Consider the following 21,605-nt stretch of genomic DNA (forward strand, 5'->3'; position numbering starts at 1 on the left):
CTTTGTTCTGGTGGCGTGTTTAATGAGTGTGATGGCTACGTCGTGTTTAGGCGCGATCGATGCGAGCCATCGACACGGAGAAGTAAACGTCAAATATTAGATTATTCGTATTTAGAATATATTCCTGTCAATTCAGCTGAGGTGCGTGGAGACTGTTCATAGAAATTGTCGCGATCATCCGGCTTGTTTTTCAGATGTCATTACGGAACTTTTTTTTTCGTTAGTTATTGTAGATTTGCCGCAAAAGGCTTTAACTACTTGGCCGAACAAATGGGGAGCGCGCCGATACGTGGCCAATGACACGCCAGGCGTGTCACACTCGTTTTGTATGTGGCCCTTGGTAGTATGTTGGTTTTTAGAACGCGGCCAAGAATCGGTTAAAGCGCAGACGGCGCCCTGATCCGAGGTTCGCGCACAACTGGGCACCCTCAGGCTTCTTGTCGCTCGAAAGACGGTGTGGGGTCTCTTTGGCGGACGAGGGATCTAAGCGCTCCCAATTTGTCCGGTCAAGTAGTTAATGCCGTTTGCGGTAAATCTCCAACCGTCAAAAAAATAGCGAATCGATTGTATTTTTCTTTCATTCTCCGTCCAATATTTGAAAAGAGAAAGAAGCAAAATTTAAAAAGAAAACTGCCCTTGTTACTGTTATCAACTCGAGATCGTATCGGAACGCAATTGGTCTTGTTGTAAAAGTCCCCCATTATTTGTGTAAGTATGTAGCCATACAATGATCGTTGGATCTTCTACTAGGCAGGCCGCTATCTTGTACAATATAAAGAATACTTTTATTACTATTTTTTACTGATTAAAACAGTTTGACTTCCAGTTTATAGTGATAACAATGCAAATAGTTTTAAAAACAACGAAAATTACCTTACATTAAATTTAAAGTGCCGCATGACAGCAGACGCGCGTAAATTTATTTGTGAAAAAAGATAATTTTTTATTTGAAACATTTTGTAATAATAAAAACAGTGTTTTAATATAATCTTTTTATTGCGCGTTGGTGTGTTTAGAGTTATGAAAATGGTATTTACTATAACAGAGAGTGTGAATATAACAAAATGTAACAATGACAAGCAAAAAGTGTGGAAACAAGTGTTTTATTCAGTTTTGGGTAAGTACCTATTTTTTAACCGACTTCCTTTTTTTTGACTTGACCTACTGTAGATTTGCCGCAGATGGCATTAACTACTTGGCCGGACAAATGGGGAGCGCTGAAGGTTCTCAACCGGTACAAAGTTTAAGACAACAGGCCTGAGGGTGCCCGGTTGTTTAACCGACTTCCAAAGAATGTTTTACACTAGGTACATCATCTCTATAGCGATATTCCGCTAATCTAACATGAAGATTTGACAGCTCCTGGTTTCTAAAGCGACTGCCTGTCTGACCTTCCAACAGTTCCAACCCGCGAAGGGAAAACCAGTCCAAGGTCACATACCACCGAAACGCATTTCTCCTCGCATTCCCAAGTGGGTTTTCTCACGATATATTCCTTCACAGCTGCACACGTGATGATAATTTATGACATAAACATGAATTCAAAAAATAATTGATTAAGGAGCCGTGGTAGCCCAGTTGGTAGAACGCTTCCCTCTCACTTTGAAGTCGCAGGTTCGAATCCAACACAGGCCTAAACCAATGATTGTCGAATTAGTTTTCGAATACATGTTTGGATCGTCACGTGCTCAGCGGTGAAGGAAAACATCTTTAGGAAACCCACATTCCCGAGAAATGCATTTTCGGAGATATGTGACCTAACCTGTATTGGGCTAGTTTTCCCTTAGCGGCTTGGAAGGTCGGACAGGCAGTCGCTTATGTAAAAAATCGGACCTGTCAAATAATATTCAGGTTAGGTAAGCATGCCCTGTGAAAACGAGATACTGTTAGGGAGATGGTGTGTGATCTCATAGTCTCTGTTTACCCCGATGGGAAATAGGCGTGAGTTTATGCGTATATGCGTGTATGTTCGCCTTGTCACTGACTGGCCCCTTGGAAGTCGCCTTTATGTACTCTAAGGTCCTTCATCATCATAAACTGCCTATATACGTCCCACTGCTGGGCACAGGCCTCCCCTCAATCAACCGGAGGGGGTATGGAGCATACTCCACCACGCTGCTCCACTGCGGGTTGGTGGAGGTGTTTTTACGGCTAATAGCCGGGTCCAACGGCTTAACGTGCCTTCCGAAGCACGGAATCATCTTACTTTTTCGGACAATCAGGTCATTCAAGCCTGAAAAGTCCTTACCAAACATAGGACAGTCTCACAAAGTGATTTCGACCATGTCCCCATCGGGAATCGAACCCAGACCTCCAGATCTTGAGCCTAACGCTCTAACCACTAGACCACGGAGGCTCCAGTTCCAGAAAGGACTTTAAAGCTAAATTAAAATTCTGTCAAAGAAATGAAGACCAAATAAAGATGGACATAATTGCCTCGCATCACATATCTAAGAACTTTGTACAGTTTTGGAAATCAACCAATAAACTGAACCCTAGGGTGTGTCTACCGGTTAGTGTTGAAGGTATAGGTGAGCCTAGTGGCATAGCTAACCTCTTCAAGAATCACTTCAAAGTAGAACCTCTGGCGATAGAGAGGCGTGGGTCATTGTTCGATGCTGAGAACCGTATTAGTGGTGTTTCTACTAGAATTACTGCAGTGAAGATAGCTAAGGTTGTGCGACAAATGACTAAAGGTAAGTCACCTGGACACGACGGTCTCAGCATCGAGCATCTGCAACATGCAGGTGTTCACCTCCCTAGAGTTCTTGCTATGTTCTTTACGTTCTGTATTCGTCACGGCTACCTGCCGGATGACCTCATGAAAACTATTGTGGTACCCATAGTCAAAAATAAGACGGGTGATGCCTCCGACAAGTCTAACTATAGGCCAATATCTTTAGCCACTATTCTGGCGAAAGTGCTGGACAGTGTGCTTAATTCAGATTTGAACCAACATGTAAATCTGCATGACGCTCAGTTTGGCTTTCGATCAGGTCTTTCAACTGAGTCGGCAGTATTATGTCTTAAGCACACTGTTCGGTACTATACCGATAGGAATACGCCGGTTTATGCGTGCTTCTTGGACCTGTCGAAGGCATTTGACATGGTGTCGTATGATGTGCTGTGGAACAAGCTGAGTAATACTAGCTTACCTGTTGAAGTAATTGAAATGTTTAAATACTGGTACAGCAATCAAACTAACGTGGTTCGGTGGGAAGGGGCGTACTCGGATATCTATAAAATGGAGTGTGGTGTGCGGCAGGGGGGGCTTTCCTCACCCACTCTGTTCAATGTATATGTGAATGGGTTGATTGAGGAGCTCAGCAGCGCCGGGGTGGGTTGTTCAGTGGATGGCTGTTTTGTTAACAACATCAGCTATGCCGATGACATGGTGCTGCTGAGCCCCTCAGTCAATGCTCTGAAGCTACTGATAGCAATTTGTGAAAGGTATGCTGTGGCTCATGGACTCAAATATAATGTAAAAAAGAGTGAGATATTATTGTTTAAATCTGGCGTTAAAAGGTACTCAATTCCTCCAATAACTCTAAGCGGGTCTCCTCTTCAAGTTGTTCAGCAATTTAAATATTTGGGTCACTGGGTCACGGATACTTTAAAGGACGATGTGGACTTGGATAGGGAACGCAGAGCACTGTCTATCAGGGGTAATATGCTAGCACGTAGGTTTGCACGATGTTCTTACGAGGTGAAGGTTACCCTGTTCAAAAGCTATTGCCAGAGTTTATACACGTGCAACCTTTGGAGCAATTACACCAAAAAGACCTTCAGTGCTCTGCGCGTTCAATATAATAACGCCTTCAGGGGGTTGTTGGGGCTGCCCTGGCGCTGCAGTGCCTCGGGGATGTTCGCCTCCTGGAGCACTGATGGCTTCCAGGCTGTTCTACGCAAGCGTGTGGCTTCTCTGTGGGAGCGAGTGCGGGGCAGCAGCAACAGTCTCCTGAAGGTGGTCTCACAAAGGATGGACAGTCCCATCCTCACTCACTGGATGTACATGCATGTGACATCCAATGAAAATTATAAATTTTACTAACTTAGATATAATCTTCTATTACTAACAAAATATGGATAAATATCTGAAATAAAAATATTTCATTCATTCATTCATTCATTCTAAGGTCCTTAAAATATCTCAACTATGCGACATTCCTTACGACGCCTCTTGTATTCAAAGGGACCATGATTTGAAGAAATTTACGTACAGTCCTTGACTGTTCGGCCTTGGATTATTAAGCCTAAGGTCCATGTCTCAGTGCCTAACAGCTTTGGACGTCTGGGTGGTGAGACAGTGGCAGTCTTCTCGTTTGGGTTATGTGGTAGATTACCAACCTCATCAACTACGTACTTACATCAGTAAGAAGTCGGCCTCTGTGGTCTAGTGGTTGAGTGTTGGGCTCAATCTGAAGATCCTTGGTTGGAATCCCGGTGGGGACAAAATTCCTTCGTGATCCCTAGTTTAGTTACGACATTACAGGCTGATCACCTGATTGTCCGAAAAGATGATCAGTGCGGAAGGCGCGTTCCGTATAAGCCGTCGCCGTCGGTCCCGGTTGCTTCTTACTGATGTAAGTATGTAGTCGATAGATGTGCCGTGTCAAGGAGCTATGGCTGTTTCTTAGTAACCCTGACACCAGGATTGATAAGGTTGGTTATCCACCTCACAACCCCACAAGATAGAGAACAGTAAGTTGTAACCGCTTCCGCTTCCGGTTTTAGCTATACGGCGCCTTTACCCGGTTTTAGTTTTTAGTTTTTCCTTGTATACCTGTCAACAGCCTCCGTGGTCTAGTGGTAAGAGCGTTAGGCTCACGATCTGGAGGTCCGGGTTCGATTCCCGATGGGGACATTGTCGAAATCACTTTGTGAGACTGTCCTTTGTTTGGTAAGGACTTTTCAGGCTTGAATCACCTGATTGTCCAAAAAAGTAAGTTGATTCCGTGCTTCGGAGGGCACGTTAAGCCGTTGGTCGCAGTGGAGCAGCGTGGTGGAGTATGCTCCATACCCTCTCCGGTTGATTGAGAGGAGGCCTGTGCCCAGCAGTGGGATAGGCTATTTATGTTATATGTATACCTGTCTTGTGTTTGTGTACAAGATGTGTTTGTGTCTTGAACGAATGAATGAATGATTGTTTAAAAAACATTCATTCATTCATTCACTCCTTAGTTCACTCATTAGTTCATTCTGTAACAACCATTCATTCATCCATTCGTTTGTTAATTCTGTCATTCAATCATTCATTCATAAGTAATGATGTTATATGCGGCAGATCTAACAACTTAACATAACATAACAAATACTTTATTGCACAAACAGGAAAAACAATATACAAAAGAAAAGGGAAATAGAATGAGTACAATAGGCGGCCTTATTGCTACGTAGCAATCTCTAACAAGACAACACAATCACAGAACAATAACAAGACCCATAAGAAGTCATACCAAAAAATCTCTTGCTTTTCTTAACCATTTATAACTTGCCTAAGGCCCTTAGTGTCTTGTTGGTTACAATCAAACACAAGCATTTATACATTTTAATGGTGGCACTACTGTGGTGAGGTTGTCTCTTAGTGAGAAAGGGACCTCCGGTATCCAAGGGCACCATGATTTCATGGAGTTTGCACACAGTTCGGGTCTGTTCATCCTTCGGTTATTAACCTTAAGTCCTCTTTATTAAAGTTTGGTAATAATTTCGAGGTAAGCTATGCGAGTACGTAATAAACCACCCGCGTACAGTCATGAGCAATAATGTACCCACTTTAGGACTCTGTCGCACTAACATATTTGACATTAGTGAAACTTACAGTTCAATTTGTCAAAAAAGTTAATGTGACATGGTACCAAAGTGTATTAATTCTCGTGACCGTACGTTGTGCAATATGTAATGTAGCTTGATGATATAATTTGAGGTAAACATGAGCTCACGTTATATTCCAATTCCCTCATTCAGCGCTTATCGCTATCGACCTACTAGGGTCGATTAATCCTTTCAAATATTCTTCCTCTCAGACGACGTCCTGAGCCGAGGTTCGCGCTGTGCACCCTCAGGCCTGTTGTCTGAAATTTTGTACCGCGTGAGGTCTCAGCACTCCCCATTTATCCGGCCAAGTAGTTAATGCCATTTGCGGTAAATATACAATAAATCACGGCAGAAATAAAAAAAAATGTGCTGGACTAGAAGTAGAAATACTTATATAAAGCGTTTGTAATATCACTGTTTGCTTCCTAAACGGGGAATGCCAGTTCGAATCCCAATACCGGACTTGCACCAACATAACATAAGCTTACGACTATATTGCAATTGGGGTGGTCAGATCACACCTCACCACGTCTTGTACCAATGAGTTATTAATTTATCTTAAGTGCAAATTTCACTAACACAGTTAGCTCGACCATTATAGACGGCGAATCGGCTCACTTATCACGTTGGTCTAAGAGAAAGTGTAAACGTGTGGGTGTGCAGTAGTTTTAGGCGGATGAGACGTTTGTTATGTAAAAATTGACGATTCAAAGTGTAACTATGTTACCTACTGAATAAAGATATTTTTGAATTTGAATTTGAATTTGTAACTCTGACTACCCCAATTGAGATATAGTCGTGAGCTTATGTTGATATAACTTGTAATGTATACCCTCATTGATTTAAAAGATGTGTTGCTGTTGCAGTTTCTTGTCATTTCTTCTCCTCAGCCATAACACGTTGCGAAATGACGTAAATTCAAAAATGTTACATTGACCTTCAACAAGTTTATCCATGATAATTACGTTGAATAAATGATTCTGATTTCTGTTGTGTTATTAACAAAACTAGGAAATGCCAACTATGAGGTCTGTGGCTTTCGAAAGGTCCGTTTCAGCTATTAATGTAGTGATTTCTATTCAGCAGCGGGTCGTTTTCTCACCGAAGTCTGGAAAAACATGCTATTTGTCGGAACTAGTTTTTTATGTACCGCATAACTACATCCTCCCAACACTCTATGGTCTAGTGGTTAGAGAGTTGGCCCCACGATCTGGAGGACCGGGTTCGGTTCCCGATGGTATCATTGCCGAGCTGATTGGCCGCCTCTACGGCTAGAGTAATCGGTTCATCAGGATCGTATATTACGGCGTTCGGGCGCCGATACTAGTACCGTTCCTAACCGGGATGTATTCGGAAGCCGCAACCACTAAGGGATTTAGCTGGTGAAGAGCAGTAAAACTCCTCTGCTCGACTGGGAGTAAAGAAAAAACATAGAATGCGTCAGCTGCCTATCTTCCCGCGCATGTCGTAAAAGGCGACAAAGGGACAGCGTCCTGTCGAACATGATGGATCATCTGTAATAGCGATAGGCTGATCACCTATCATCATACATAAACATAAACAGCCTATATACGTACCACTGCCGGGCACAGGCCTCCTCTCAATCACCTATCATCATACGGTTTATTTATTTATTTATTTGTACACAATGGAACACAGAAAGAAACACACAAAGAAATCAGACAGTACAGGTAAGCTTATCTCTAAAAAAGAGATTTCTTCCAGCTGACCTACGTGATAAGGAGACATGCAGTGTATAATACTACAGATAGACATACCTACATACGCGTACAAATCTTATGAAATTACAAGAACAATTATACTTACTAATATAAAGAAAAAAAATAATAACACAATAAAAATATAAACAATAAATATAAGTAGACTTACATTATATAAATATACTACAACAATCAATATATATGCCTATAATATACATACAACTAATGCAACTCAGATCAGACTTAAATAATGGTTCTTTAAACGGTTAATTATTATGCACCTTAGGACTATGTATCAAAAGAAGCTGCAAATACTTTCTTGATTATTTGTAGTTCTGCCCACCTCTTCGGGGAATACGGGCGTAAGTTTATGTATGTATGTAGGAGCAGAAAAAATCTACAGCGCACCCAAGACACTCCAAACAAAACTGTCATTCTTGCTGTGTGTCGGCTACAGCCTAAGTCCCCACTCCTTAATTAATCCTGAACTGTTCCAGAAGTAACCTTCTTTCATTTGTTTCAGTCGGCTTTACATACTTCGCTCACGGGTTACTAACTACTATGTTGACGACGTCACCTCACGCGGGGCACTTCAGGAACTACTCCAATAACGACGTTCCTTGGACAACGTTATCCTTAATCCTAGCCGCTGTTGCATCAGCCCCGATATATGGCTACCTGGCCGACCGATGTGGAAGAAAAACCGTGCTTTACATCGTCAATTTACTTCATGGAGTAAGTGTTTGAATGCTCTGCAGACTAACAGAAGCTGTACTTACTTCAGTTTTGAAGACGACATCCAGAATTTACCTTTGAACAGTTTTAAGCCAGTAACTAAACAGAAACTTTGCAAAAATACTAAAAAATACATGAATTTTGCGACGGAAAATTCCGCTGGATATTAACTCAGAATCATCGTTTGACTCATCCCATGTTACTAACACCCTGTATATTTTATTGCACACCGCTTTTTTACGTGACTTATTGTAGATTTGCCGCAGATGTCATTAATTACTTGGCCGGACGAATGAGGAGCGCTGAAGGCTCTCACCCGGTACAACGTTTAAGACAATAGGCCTGAGGGTGCCCAGTTGGGCGCAAACCTCGGCTCATGGCGTCGTCTGAGAGGAAAAATATTTGAAAGAATTAATAGCGATAAGCGCTGATTGAGGGAAATCGTCGTAGTGTTTGTCGCGAGCTGATTGGCTGCCTCTATGGCTAGAGTAATCGGGTTGTCGGGATCGTATATTACGTCCTTCTTTCACACAACATACAAAACAAGTTGTACACAAAAGACGAAAAACAAAAGTACCCAATAACACAGACGAGACAATAAGCGAACCCGCGCGTGTCAAGATTACACGTGTTGAATAAATACTGGCTCTTCAAAAATGTCATCTTTTATCTTGGTTGAGCGAAAACAAGCCAAATTTGCGAAATCCGTCGAACACTCCATTATGACTTTTTTATATCCTGTGTTAGTGTTATTCATATCCTGTGGCTTTTGAGTTGCTTATTTTTTGTGTGTACTATTTATATAATAAGGTATATGCGAGTATATATATAGGTATATAGGTTAGGTATATTTATTGGTAAGTTGTACTTACAGTTTGTACCCGCAATCTTTCAATTTTTATATTTTTCTTTACCTTATGGTTGTCTGGAAGAAATCGTTTTAAGCGATAAGGTCGCCATTTGCCATGTACTTAGGAGTCTTTTTGTAATTATTTATTTTTTATTTAGGTGCAATAAATTTTTATTTGTATTGTATTGACTTTCCGACCCAAATTGACATTTGTTTTGAACATTTCCAGGCGTTATGCGTTCCGTTGTTCCTGCCTCCATCAGACATGGGCGCCATCGCGCTGCACGTTCTTGCGGGGGTCGCAGCCGCAGGACTGTTCACTGTTGTACCGATGTACGTTCGGGAGATCAGCGTAGATTATCTTAGAGGTTTGTACTTTGTTCTGTTCGGTATTTGGAAACCAGACGGCATGGTATGGTAGTGGTATGGGGGATGAAGGCTTAATCTTCACTCACTCGAGACGCAGAAGAAAAACTAGAATGAATAAACACTTTATTGTAAACACAAATACAAGTACAAAGAAAAACTGAAAAGAACATAAATGAAATGAAATATTTATTTTGTGAATATAGGTCATGCATTGTTGCAGTGTTGTTTTTATAGTAACACATATAAAGCACAATACATGAGTTACTGTTATGAAAAATAGGTATCACCATAATGTCAATTGAATGGGCAAAGGCGGACTTATTACTAAAAGCTATCTCTTCCAGTTACCTTCTAACGGCCTTTGTGGTCTAGTGGTTGAGCGTTGGACTCACGATCCGGAGGTCCTGGGTTCGATTCCTAGTGGGGATATATCACGAAAATTACTTTGTGGTCCCTAGTTTGGTTAGGACATTACAGGCTGACCAAAAGTAAGATGATCCGTGCTTCGGAAGTTACGTTAAGCCATTGGTCCCGGTTACTACTTACTGATATAAGTAAGTAGTCATTACATGAGCCATGTCAGGGGCCTTTGGTGGCTCAATAGTAACCCTGACACGAGGGTTGATGAGGTTGGTACTCCACCTCACAATCCACACGATAGAAGAAGACCTACTAGACAAACTATGACAACTGCCTTTCCTTTTTCAGGTTTCAACCAATCAATTTTGATGTTAATGACAACAGCAGGATATTTGGTGCATCTTCAGTACCCGCCGATGATCTCAGCTCCAGAACCGGAGGAAGCAATATATGCATTTGTAGTGATAGCAGGGGTACAACTCCTGGTCACACATTGCTTGGAGGAATCACCCTGCTATTATGTCACGGTTGGGAAGACCGAGGTAGGTATACATTTTTACCCGACTGCAATGAAAAAAGGAGGAGTTATGTGTTACCGCTACGTATGTATGTGTGAGGAGCTCGGTGGCGCAGCGGTAAACGCGCTCGGTCTGCGATTGTTGAAGTTAAGCAACTTTCGCAAAGGCCGGTCATAGGATGGGTGACCACAAAAAAAAAGTTTTCATCTCGAGCTCCTCCGTGCTTCGGATGGCACGTTAAGCCGTTGGTCCCGGCTGCATTAGCAGTCGTTAATAACCATCAATCCGCACTGGGCCCGCGTGATGGTTTAAGGCCCGATCTCCCTATCCATCCATAGGGTAGGCCCGTGCCCCAGCAGTGGGGACGTTAATGGGCTGATGATGATGACTGTATTTGTAAGACACATACCTGTTGAGTCGACTTGCCCGGGTGAAAGCCCTAGGCGCTCCACCTGTCCGGCCAAGTGGTGAATTCCATAGTGTTATTAAACGCCGTATGCGTTTATTCAGCTAGCCACAACACCAATTCGTGAATAGCAATCAATTATCGATAAATATACACCTCAAAGATTTATTTTCTTCAGTACTACCAATATTGGGTCAACACTTCCTTCTTTTTTGTACATTTCTTTTTTTCTAATACAAGTATTTCCTCTTATTTCTTAGAGCTATGGGGAAAAGTAATTACCACATATTACATATTATTTTATATAAGTTTTTGTACATACATAAACTCACGCCTATTTCCCACCGGGGTATGCAGAGACTATAGAATTCCATTTGCTTCGATCCTGACACACTTCTCAAGCTTCCTCCATATTCATCAATCGCTTCATACACGCACGCCGGTTCAGAGTAGATCGTATTAAACCTTTCCTAAGGACATCTCCAATTTGGTTAATGTAAGTCCTTCTCGGTCTTCCTCTGCCAGCCCTACCATCAACTTTCGCTTTATATACCGCTTTTGCAATTCTATTATGCTTCATCCGCTCTACGTGTCCAAACCAACCTAACATTCCCTTCTCAATCTTAGTCACTATATCGTATGAGTTTTTATATGTATGTGATTTTCGCTAATAAGAAGTTTTAGAGCTATTTATGAAAGTGACAATATTTCACCGGCTTGCTTCTCAAACAGCGAACGCCGCTGGATCAAATCCCGTTACTGTATTTCTATCATTTTACATTACGTTATAACTCCCGGCAAACTTCTTGAGCATCGACACCGGCAAACTTCTTGAGCATCGAGTGTCGTAGTGGGGGAAATTTCGCGCACGTACACTTCCGTGCAAAAAAAATGAACTTTTGATTATTTTCTTAACTTCATTAAAAAAAAACTAATTATTATATTATTTAATTATGTAAATAAAACTAAACTTATATTATTATAGTTTATTAAAACTTATATTATATTATTATATTTAATAAAAAACTAATCGTCAGGTAAGTATAATATTCCTTCCATGAGGTTGAAACCAGCAATACCAGAGCTAGTGCTAGGTTTTGGATCTGTAGACATAGACCTCGTGCTAGTAACTAATTCTTAAACTTAAAAAAATGAGCAATAACAAAAAAATCCAACAAAAGAGCAATCACAAAAACGTGACAGTTTCACTGCACGCAAGTGTATTCGGGAGTCAAAGGGACGAAGACACAGTGCGCGGGGGAAGTATCGACTGATCTACCAATAGCCGGTCAATGCGGGACTCACCCACCCCCGCGCCCCGTACCGCACCACCAAAGAGATCTAAAATTCGGTTGTGCGCAGTCAAGGTCGATGCTCAAGAAGTTTGCCGGGACCTATACTAATTTATCTTAAGTGCAGCTTTCACTAACACAGTTGGCTCGACCATTATAGGCGGCGATACGGCTCACCACCTATCGCGTCGGTCTAACAGAAAGCTCGGTGAGGCGTGAGTACTTAGTTCATCATGCGATGGATGGACCTCTGACTGCCGCAATTGGGATATAGTCATGAGCTTATGATGTTAAGTAGAGAATAAACAAATACGATGAAAATATGTTCAGATATAGGTAAATTATAATAATCATAAACTGCCTATATACGTCCCACTGCTGGGCACAGGCCTCCCCTCAATCAACCGGAGGGGGTATGGAGCATACTCCAATGCGGGTTGGTGGAGGTATTTTTTACAGCTAATAGCTTAACGGCTTAACGTGCCCTCCGAAGCACGGAATCATCTTACTTTTTCGGACAATCAGGTGATTCAAGCCTGAAAAGTCCTTACCAAACAAAGGACAGTCTCACAAAGTGATTTCGACAATGTCCCCATCGGGAATCGAACCCGGACCTCCAGATCGTGAGCCTAACGCTCTAACCACTAGACCACGGAGGCTGTCAAATTAGGTCACTTGTCAAAATAGGTAAATTACCAACCCGCATTGGAGCAGCGTGGTGGAGTATGCTCCATACCCCCTGCGGTTGATTGAGGGGAGGCCTGTGCCCAGCAGTGGGACGTATATAGGCTGTTTCATCATCAGCCGTACGACGCCCACTGCTGGGCATAGGCCTCCCCCAAAGATCTCCACGAAGATCGGTCTTGATAGGCTGTTTATGTGTAGGTAAATTAAGTAGCCCCTCCAGTTGATTGAGGGGAGGCCTGTGCCCAGCAGTGGGACGTATATAGGCAGTTTATAAATTAAGTAGTTATCTTTATCTTTAAAATGAAGCTGCAATTCCAATGTACCCTCTCGGTAGGCCGCCATTTGCCATGTACTTCTTATGTCTGGTATTGAATGTGTTCCTCTAGTTATTAAATAACTTGTAATGTATATCCTCATTGGTTTTTAAAAGATGTGTTGCTGTTGCAGTTTCTTGTCATTTCTTCTCCTCAGCCATAACACCTTGCGAAATGACGTAAATTCAAAAATGTTACATTGACGTTCAACAAGTTTATCCATGATAATTACGTTGAATAAATGATTTCTGATTTCTTAGTTAAGAGACTTTTTGTAATTATTTCTTTTTTTTGACAAATTTAGTTTTTATTTATTTATTTTATTTATTTGGGAAATTTACAGCGTCTTAATAGTATTAATAAAACTTAAGTATACAGGGTGTTAGTGACATCGTAACGAATACTCAGAGGGATGATTCAGACCATGATTCTGAGTTAATATCAAGTGGAATTTTCCGTCGCAAAATTCATGTTATTTTTTTAGTTTTTTTAAATTATTTTCAATTCTATACTTTTGCGATGGAAAATTCCACTTGATATTAACTCAGAATAATCAGCTGAATCATCCCTCTCAGTATTCGGTACGATGTCACTTACACCCCATACAAGTACATACAGTAGCCATACAAGTAGGTATGGGTGTTAGTGACACTGTAACGAATACTGAAGGGGATGATTCAGACCATGATTCTGAGTCGATATCAAGTGGAATTTCCTGTCGGAGAGGTCATGAAAATTTTAGAGCTTATTTAAATTATTTTCCGTTCCATACTTTTGCGACGGAAAATTCCACTTGATATCAACTTAGAATCATGGCCTGAATCATCCCTCAAAGTTTTCGTTACGATGTCACTAACACCCTGTATAAATTGGAAGCCATTACAAACTTCCACATACAATTATAAATGTAAACAGTTTTAGCAGAGAACGGAAGATGCGCCGTATATCGATGCATCAGTATACATAAATTATGTGTTTATGTGTGTGTGTGTTTGTGCGTGCGTGCGTGCTTGTGTGCGTGTGTGCGCGCGCGCGTGTGTGTGTGTGTGTGTGTACGTGTACGTGTGCGTGAGCGTGTGCGTGTGCGTGTGTGTGTGTTTGTGCGTGCGTGCGTGCTTGTGTGCGTATGTGTGTGTGTGTGTGTGTGTGTGTGTGTGTGTGTGTGTGTGTGTGTGTGTGTGTGTGTGTGTGTGTGTGTGTGTGTGTGTGTGTGTGTGCGTGTGCGTGTGCCTTTTTATTTTGGTGCAATAAAGTGTATTTGTATTGTATTGTATCTATAGCAGTACAGTATTTATAGAAGCAGGATCGAGCTATCTCCAATCTCCAACACTCGGGATAGAGTCACGTATCTCATTCGCTCACATGATCTTGTATCGCGTCTATACAGCTTATTTATTGGTCTTCTCTGATGGATTGAGAATAAAAAAACGCATAGGGCATCGTCCTTTAAGAATGCTTTAGTTCAACGAGCTAACACTACGTCGGTAAATTATAATTCTAATTATAATGGGTCCTCTACGTGTTGGCTTCGTCCCCACGCACGCCTTCCAAAAGTCCGGGACTCCATAGTCCCGAGATATGGAAATGACAAACAATAGTAATAATGGTGCTAATTCCTGTAAATACCATCTAATTTTATTTTAAGTTATATTTGTCATTTTCTTATCCGCCGAAAAGGAAAGGGACGGGTAATTGACAGGCATAAAATTTATGGAACACACGTCAATTTTAAGCACAAATCTAAACCAACCGTCTAAAAATTTTACATCAGTCAATAACCCGACACATTCATTTACTCATTCTTCCTAAAATTAAGAGCTGTGAATCATCCGTCCCTTTCCTTTTCGACGGGTATGAAAATGACGGATATAACTTAAAATAAAATTAGGCGGTGTTTGCAGGAATCGGGGCCAATATAATAATAATAATCTCACTAGCGTTAAGTGCCCCGTTTCTACATGGTCCGCTTACCTAACTTGATGATTTGACAGGTCCGACTTTTTACAGAAGCGTCTGCCTGTGTAACTTTCTACACAAGGAAAATCCAGCCCAATACATACCTACGGTCACGAGCATTAATATGTATACACTTTGGTACCATGTCACGTTAACTTTTTTGACAAATGGAACTGTAAGTCTCATTAAATGTCAAATATGTCAGTGCGACAGAGTCCTAAAGTGGGTACATTATATTGCTCATGACTGTACACACAAAACTTATTTACCTAAGTATTTATTATGTTTACCACCAGACAAAAACACTTAAACCAATAAACAAATACTGTATTAGTGCTCGTCCAATTATAGACAAACACCACACGCTAATTTATATACTTACACTACAAAAGACGACAATTTAGGTCACATACATAAAAACGCATTTCTCGTGAGAATTTCCTCACTATGTTTTCCTTCGCAGCTGAGCGCGTCAGAAATAATTTATGATCAATATAATATGATGCCATAGACCGCTTCCCACCTATCACGTTGGTCAAACATAAAGCTCGGTAACGCGTTGGATGGATATACCTACCCCAATTGGGATATATTTGTCTTCTTCTTCTATCGTGTGGGTTGTGAGGTGGATTACCAACCCCATCAACCCTGGTGTCAGGGTTATTATTGAGCCGCCAAAGGCCCCTGACATGGCAAAATTTTATTATAGTCACATTTAATGTAACGACTATTTACTTACTTAACCACGGCTTAAAGTGCCTTCCGAAGCACGGATCATCTTACTTTTGGACAGTCAGGTGATCAGCCTGTAATTTCCTAACCAAACTAGGGATCACAAAGTGATTATTGTGATATGTCCCCACCGGGATTTGAACCCGGGACCTCCGGATCGTGAGCACAACACAGTTAACAGAATCAAGCGTTATACTATCTAGTCTATCGTGGCTCCACGCTTGTAAAATACGGAGGCAGTAAAACGAATGTTCCGGAGGCAATGAGATACGTGATTCTTTCCACGTTGAACAAGATTGAAGTAGTTTCATTTACCTGAACTGGCTGTCGTAATACATCCATCATCATCATCAGCCCATTAACGTCCCCACTGCTGGGGCACGGGCCTTCCCTATGGATGGATAGGGAGATCGGGCCTTAAACCACCACGCGGGCCCAGTGCGGATTGGTGGTTATTAACGACTGCTAATGCAGCCGGGACCAATGGCTTAACGTGCCTTCCAAAGCACGGAGGAGGTCGAGATGAAAACTTTTTTTTGTGATCCTATGACCGGCCTTTGCGAAAGTTGCTTAACTTCAACAATCGCAGACCGAGCGCGTTTATATTTTATATTTTAAACCTGTTCGTTTTGTATTAAGGCAACAGAACTTAAACAGACAGTGTATTAATTTCTATGTACATACAAACCAGTGATGTGCTGTTCCCGAGAATATTCCCATATTGGGTATATTTCTGTTGAAAAATGTCTTTAATAGTAAGGACAGTGACTGCTTTTCTTTTTTTAAATTGTTCTTTCTTGTACTATAATCCCTTTAGTCTTTAATGTCGTTAGGCATAGTCGTATCTAGAGAATCTTAGACCAACCCCCACCCCCTAACACCCTAACCATTCCCCCCTTCCGACTAAAGGCTTGGTAGGTAATAAATAAAGTTCTTCTTTTTCATACCTTTTACGTCGTGTTACTGCCGGAGACGGCACATTACTGGTACAAACTGATCGTGTATCTTTAATAAATAAATTAAATCTTTCAGTCGGCAGCCAAAGCCGTAGCATTCCTGAAGGGTCTTCGATACGATGACCCGGAGTTAGAAAAAGAAGTTGATGCCTTAGAAAAAGAGAGCATACGGGCCAAGTCAAGAGGAAAGCTCACACTATGGGCAATTTGTAAGTAAATCAGATATCAGAATCATTTATTCATAATTAAAGCACATAATAACGGGTTCTTACCGCGTTTAAATGGGGATATGAGACTCCCGATATTTCGACACAAAAACATAAACAAGCGGCAAAGAATGAGGGTAGACAGATATGTCTGCCCGTAGAAAATTATATACCTACTCCACTCCAATCTCATCAGTCGTCCCGTGATCATGGCACTTGCAACAGTGTCGAAATATCGGGAGTCTCATATCCCCATTTAAACGCGGTAAGAACCCGTTATTATGTGCTTTAATTATGATAATAACCGTTCCCCCTCCGGTTGATTTAGGGGAGGCCTGTGCCCAGCAGTGGGACGTATATAGGCAGTTTATGTTAAGTAGAGCGCGGAATAAACGAAATTATAGCTTAATTAAGTAGATACTTACACAACAAAATCGATAAGATTTACTTCCCGGATTCGAAATATTTGTTTGCTCAACTCCGAGGGGAATATCTCCATCTGAGTAGATTCATCACTTGAGGCTATTTATATTTACACGTGTTGGTCTAATTTTCAAGAATATTATGCATAGTCTGGTACGATATACATACAGGGTGTTAGTGATATCAACTCAGAATAAACAAATAAGCATAAAAATCTCGTATTGTTCTTTTTGTTATTTTTAGATTATTTGATTTGATAATTATGATGAATAAATGTACATAAAGCTTTAAAAAATCATACATACATACATACATAAACTCACGCCCGTAATCCCTACTGGGGTGGGCAGAGCCACAAGTAATCAAAGACAACTTGCAGCCACTGTTGATACGATGTCGTAAGATGGATATGATGAACCTTATGGTGATAAGTGATCAGCCTATCGCCCATAACATTAGTCCATTATGTTGGAGGACACAATCCCTCTGTCGGTTCAAAAAAAAAAAATCAAATCGGTGTAAAAAATCAAATATTATACTTTATTGCACACAAACATTTAGCAACAGTGTAACATAAAAATAAAAAATAAAAACTCAGAATCATGGTCTGAATCATTTCTCAAAGTTTTTGTTAAGTTGTCACTGTATAGTTAGTGGCATCGTAGTGACATCGTAACGAAAACTTCGAGGGATGATTCAGAAGTGAAATTTTTATTTTTGTTACATAAATAGGATAGGTTGGTTAGGTTAATACGGTACGGAGGTATGTTACCAAACATGTATTGGGCTGGTCCCTTCGCGGGTTGGAAGGTCAGACAGGCAGTCGCTTCTGTGAAAAACCGGACCTGTCAAATCTTCAGGTTCGGTAAGCGGACCCTGTGAAAACGGGATAACGCTAGGGAGATGATTTATGTTACATCTCTCTCTCTTTATTTAAGAGCTGTGCTCTTGTCGGTGGACTGATCGCCATTACTCCATATATAGGGCGTGTAGAACGGTAATTGCCCCAATCGCGTTAAGTTCCGCAGTACACCGACCAATTTTTCAATCGGTGATGTTCTAGCTAGAGCCCTATCAGAATCCATTTCCTCGGCCTCCAACCAGTACTGATACCGCTGCTGCCCGGCATCAGGGGTGCGCTTTTGAAGTAGCGGCGCCTACTCGCTCCGTCACAAGACCGCGCCGTCATAGAACCAAAGTAGCATTTTATAGGTTAGCCCGTCCCAGTGAGCTACCCACTACGTTCTGCTAATCCTGTCGCTGTTTGGTCGGGGACTGCTTATTTTTATATTCGCAGCTAACCAACATATCTGATGGCCGTTCCACTATCCGCCACCTGTGGACCCCGTAGATGGCCTACAGCTCAGCCTACTACAATATGTTACATGCGTATGTTTATTTATGTTATATAATAAATGTTGTGTGTTTTATTTATGATACACAACATCCCCGCGGCGCTAAACACGAGAGGAATACCAGACATATCCCCGGTAATATTGACGCACAACTTCCGTAATAGTTTTCCACTACAGTCTGTGTTTAAACTTAAATTTGCGGCGAACACGATAATTGTACCGGCATAAACTTTAAATTACGCAGTGATGTTAAACGGTGAGACGGGAGTGGATTTAGAAGGGGCAGATACGACACCTCTTAAGAGCGTTTAACACGTTCACTGTGTATAACAGTATATGGCTATTTATAAAAACAAATACTTTTGTATGCAGTATCTTACGAAAAGTAATGGTAACATTGCAGAGAAGATGACTGTCCCTCCTTGGGCCGCGTTAGGCCAGGCGCACACTACGAGTTTTTTTGCCGCGCGGCATAAAAGAGCAGTGGCGTTGTACCGTGCAGCAAAACAAATAAAAATCTGTAAGCGCGCGCACTACGGTACGGTAAAAATTCTCAGTTTTAAAATGGACTTAGTAGAAACAACGCTCTGATAATTAGACCTCGAAAAAAGAAAAAACGATTTTGGATTCATCCTCTTATTCGTAATCGTTTAAACAACGGACAGTTTTCTAAAATATTTGCCGAACTTAATGGTTACCCCGACAAGTTGTAAGTTACTAAAATGTCCGCCAACTACTTTTTAGTAACTGCTTTTCTTCTTGGTTCCAGTGGGTTGCCTTATCGGCCCCTCCCCAATTATTATTATCCATGTCTGCAGTGCTATTTTATCCACCTGTGGGGGGCTCATCCCGTTGCTTGGTCTATCAGATTCTTCCGCAGATCTCTGATTTCTAATGGCAAATCAGCGGCGACACGTCGTGTAGTGCGCGCATTCAAAGCTATTCAAATATATTACAAAAAGATGATTAACCGCCGCGCTGCAAACGAGTTGTACCACTGCGGTGGCTCTCCCGTCAAGTGCGCGCAATACAATTTAAAACTGTTCGGTACAGTATTACAGTGCGACATTATGCCGCTGCTCTTTTCTGCCGCGCGGCGAAAAACTCGTAGTGCGCGCCTGGCCTTAATCAAATCAAATAAACTTTATTGCACGCAAACAAAACATAAAAACATCTTTAAAACATATATTTTTGTGTTTTGTATGAAACCAAAATCATCTTCTTTTAATTTACTTTAACTTCTGACTTACTTGTGTCTCTGCCTACCCCAGTATGGAACACGGGCGTTCAGGTCTGTAGATAAACAACCGTAGAACATACAGTATAAACTTGACACGACATTTGAAGTCCGCAGCTTGATTTAAATTCAGCAAGAAAATTTTATTTGAATGTAAATAGATCTCTGAATCTCATTTGTAGCTGTGATGAAATAATCCCATATTCCAAGTTTGCCGGGAACTGCTTTAAACCACAATATAATATTATAATCAGTCTGGTAGCTACAAATAACATAAAAAAGCACCACGCCTCTATCCCCGAAGGGGTAGGCAGATATGTACAGATACACCCGCTCCTATCCGCATGCTGATCACCTGATTGTCCAAAAAGTACGATGATCCGTGCTTCGGAAGGCACGTTAAGCCGTTGCACGTTGGTCCCGGTTATTACTTACTGATGTAAGTTAGTAGTCGTTACATGAGTTATGTCAGGGGCCTATGGCGGCTCAGTAACAACCCTGACACCAGGGTTGATGGGGTTGGTAATCCACCTCACAACCCACACGATAGAAGAAGACCCGCTCCTCGCAAACTATGTTTGCGTCCCAATACGAGGTGAGCCATTCTTCTTCTATCGAGTGGGTTGTAAGGTGAATTACCAACTCCATCAACCCTGGTGTCAGGGTTACTATTGAGCCATTATTAACAATACAATAGGAAAGTCTTAATTGCACTTAAAACAAACATTAAAATAAACATCTATGATCAATTTGGTAGTACGAGAGGCAAGCTAGTTGCTAAGGTATCTATTCCAGGCACCTTAACGTAGAATATAATAGAATAGTTTATTTGCTAGAAAACAGTACAATAAGATGTTGCTACAATTTTTTGACCAGTATTTTCAGCTTACACGTAAGCATGCAAAAAGTAATTGTCGTTAGTGAAAATAATAATAATACAATTGAAATTAAATAAAATTAAAAATGTTTTTTCCCAATTTGAAATTTAAAAAATCATTTACATTATAGAAGCTATGTTGCAGTAACCATTTGGCAAATTGCATTTTTGTTTATTTACCTATTTATTTATTTTTAAATAAATAATATATTTATTAATGTATATATTTTATATACTATATTGTTTAAAGTAGCTGTTGGTTTACCGAAAAATAAATAGGTAAATAAATAAAAATGCAATTGGCAAAATGGTTACTGCAACATAGCTTCTATAATGTAAATGATTTTTTAAATTTCCATGGCCCCGATTCCTGCAGACACCGCCTAATTTTATTTTAAGTTATATCCGTCATTTTCATATCCGTCGAAAAGGAAAGGGACGGATGATTCACAGCTCTTAATTTTAGGAAGAATGAGTGAATGAATGAATAACCCGGGCGAATCAAAAGGTACGTCGCTGGTATGCAATCCGTTTGACGTGCTGTCTACTTAACTGTGTCGGGTTATTGACGGATGTAAAATTTTTAGACGGTTGGTTTAGATTTGTGCTTAAAATTGACGTGTGTTCCAGAAATTTTATGCTTGTCGATTACCCGTCCCTTTCCTTTTCGGCGGATAAGAAAATGACAGATATAACTTAAAATAAAATTAGATAATATTTACAGGAATTAGCACCAATATATATATATTTTTAAAGAAGCGCTTGTCATTCATTAACTTATAATTATCAGGAAGTTT

At 40.9% G+C, this 21,605-nt stretch overlaps 1 protein-coding gene across 1 annotated transcript in view; it reads left to right on the forward strand.

The window, feature by feature from the left end:
• The first annotated feature begins 713 nt into the window (after positions 1-713).
• Positions 714-21,605, forward strand: part of LOC126376577 (uncharacterized) — a 28,043-nt gene continuing 7,151 nt past the window's right edge. The window contains exons 1-5 of the mRNA XM_050024062.1: positions 714-1,117; positions 8,059-8,270; positions 9,350-9,488; positions 10,198-10,391; positions 16,787-16,919. Of these exons, the coding sequence (XP_049880019.1) occupies positions 1,021-1,117; positions 8,059-8,270; positions 9,350-9,488; positions 10,198-10,391; positions 16,787-16,919 (775 nt within the window). The 5' untranslated portion in view covers positions 714-1,020. The remainder of the gene's footprint in view (positions 1,118-8,058; positions 8,271-9,349; positions 9,489-10,197; positions 10,392-16,786; positions 16,920-21,605) is intronic.

Source organism: Pectinophora gossypiella, chromosome 21 (genome assembly GCF_024362695.1).
Source record: "Pectinophora gossypiella chromosome 21, ilPecGoss1.1, whole genome shotgun sequence".
NCBI classification, from domain to species: Eukaryota; Metazoa; Arthropoda; class Insecta; order Lepidoptera; family Gelechiidae; genus Pectinophora; species Pectinophora gossypiella.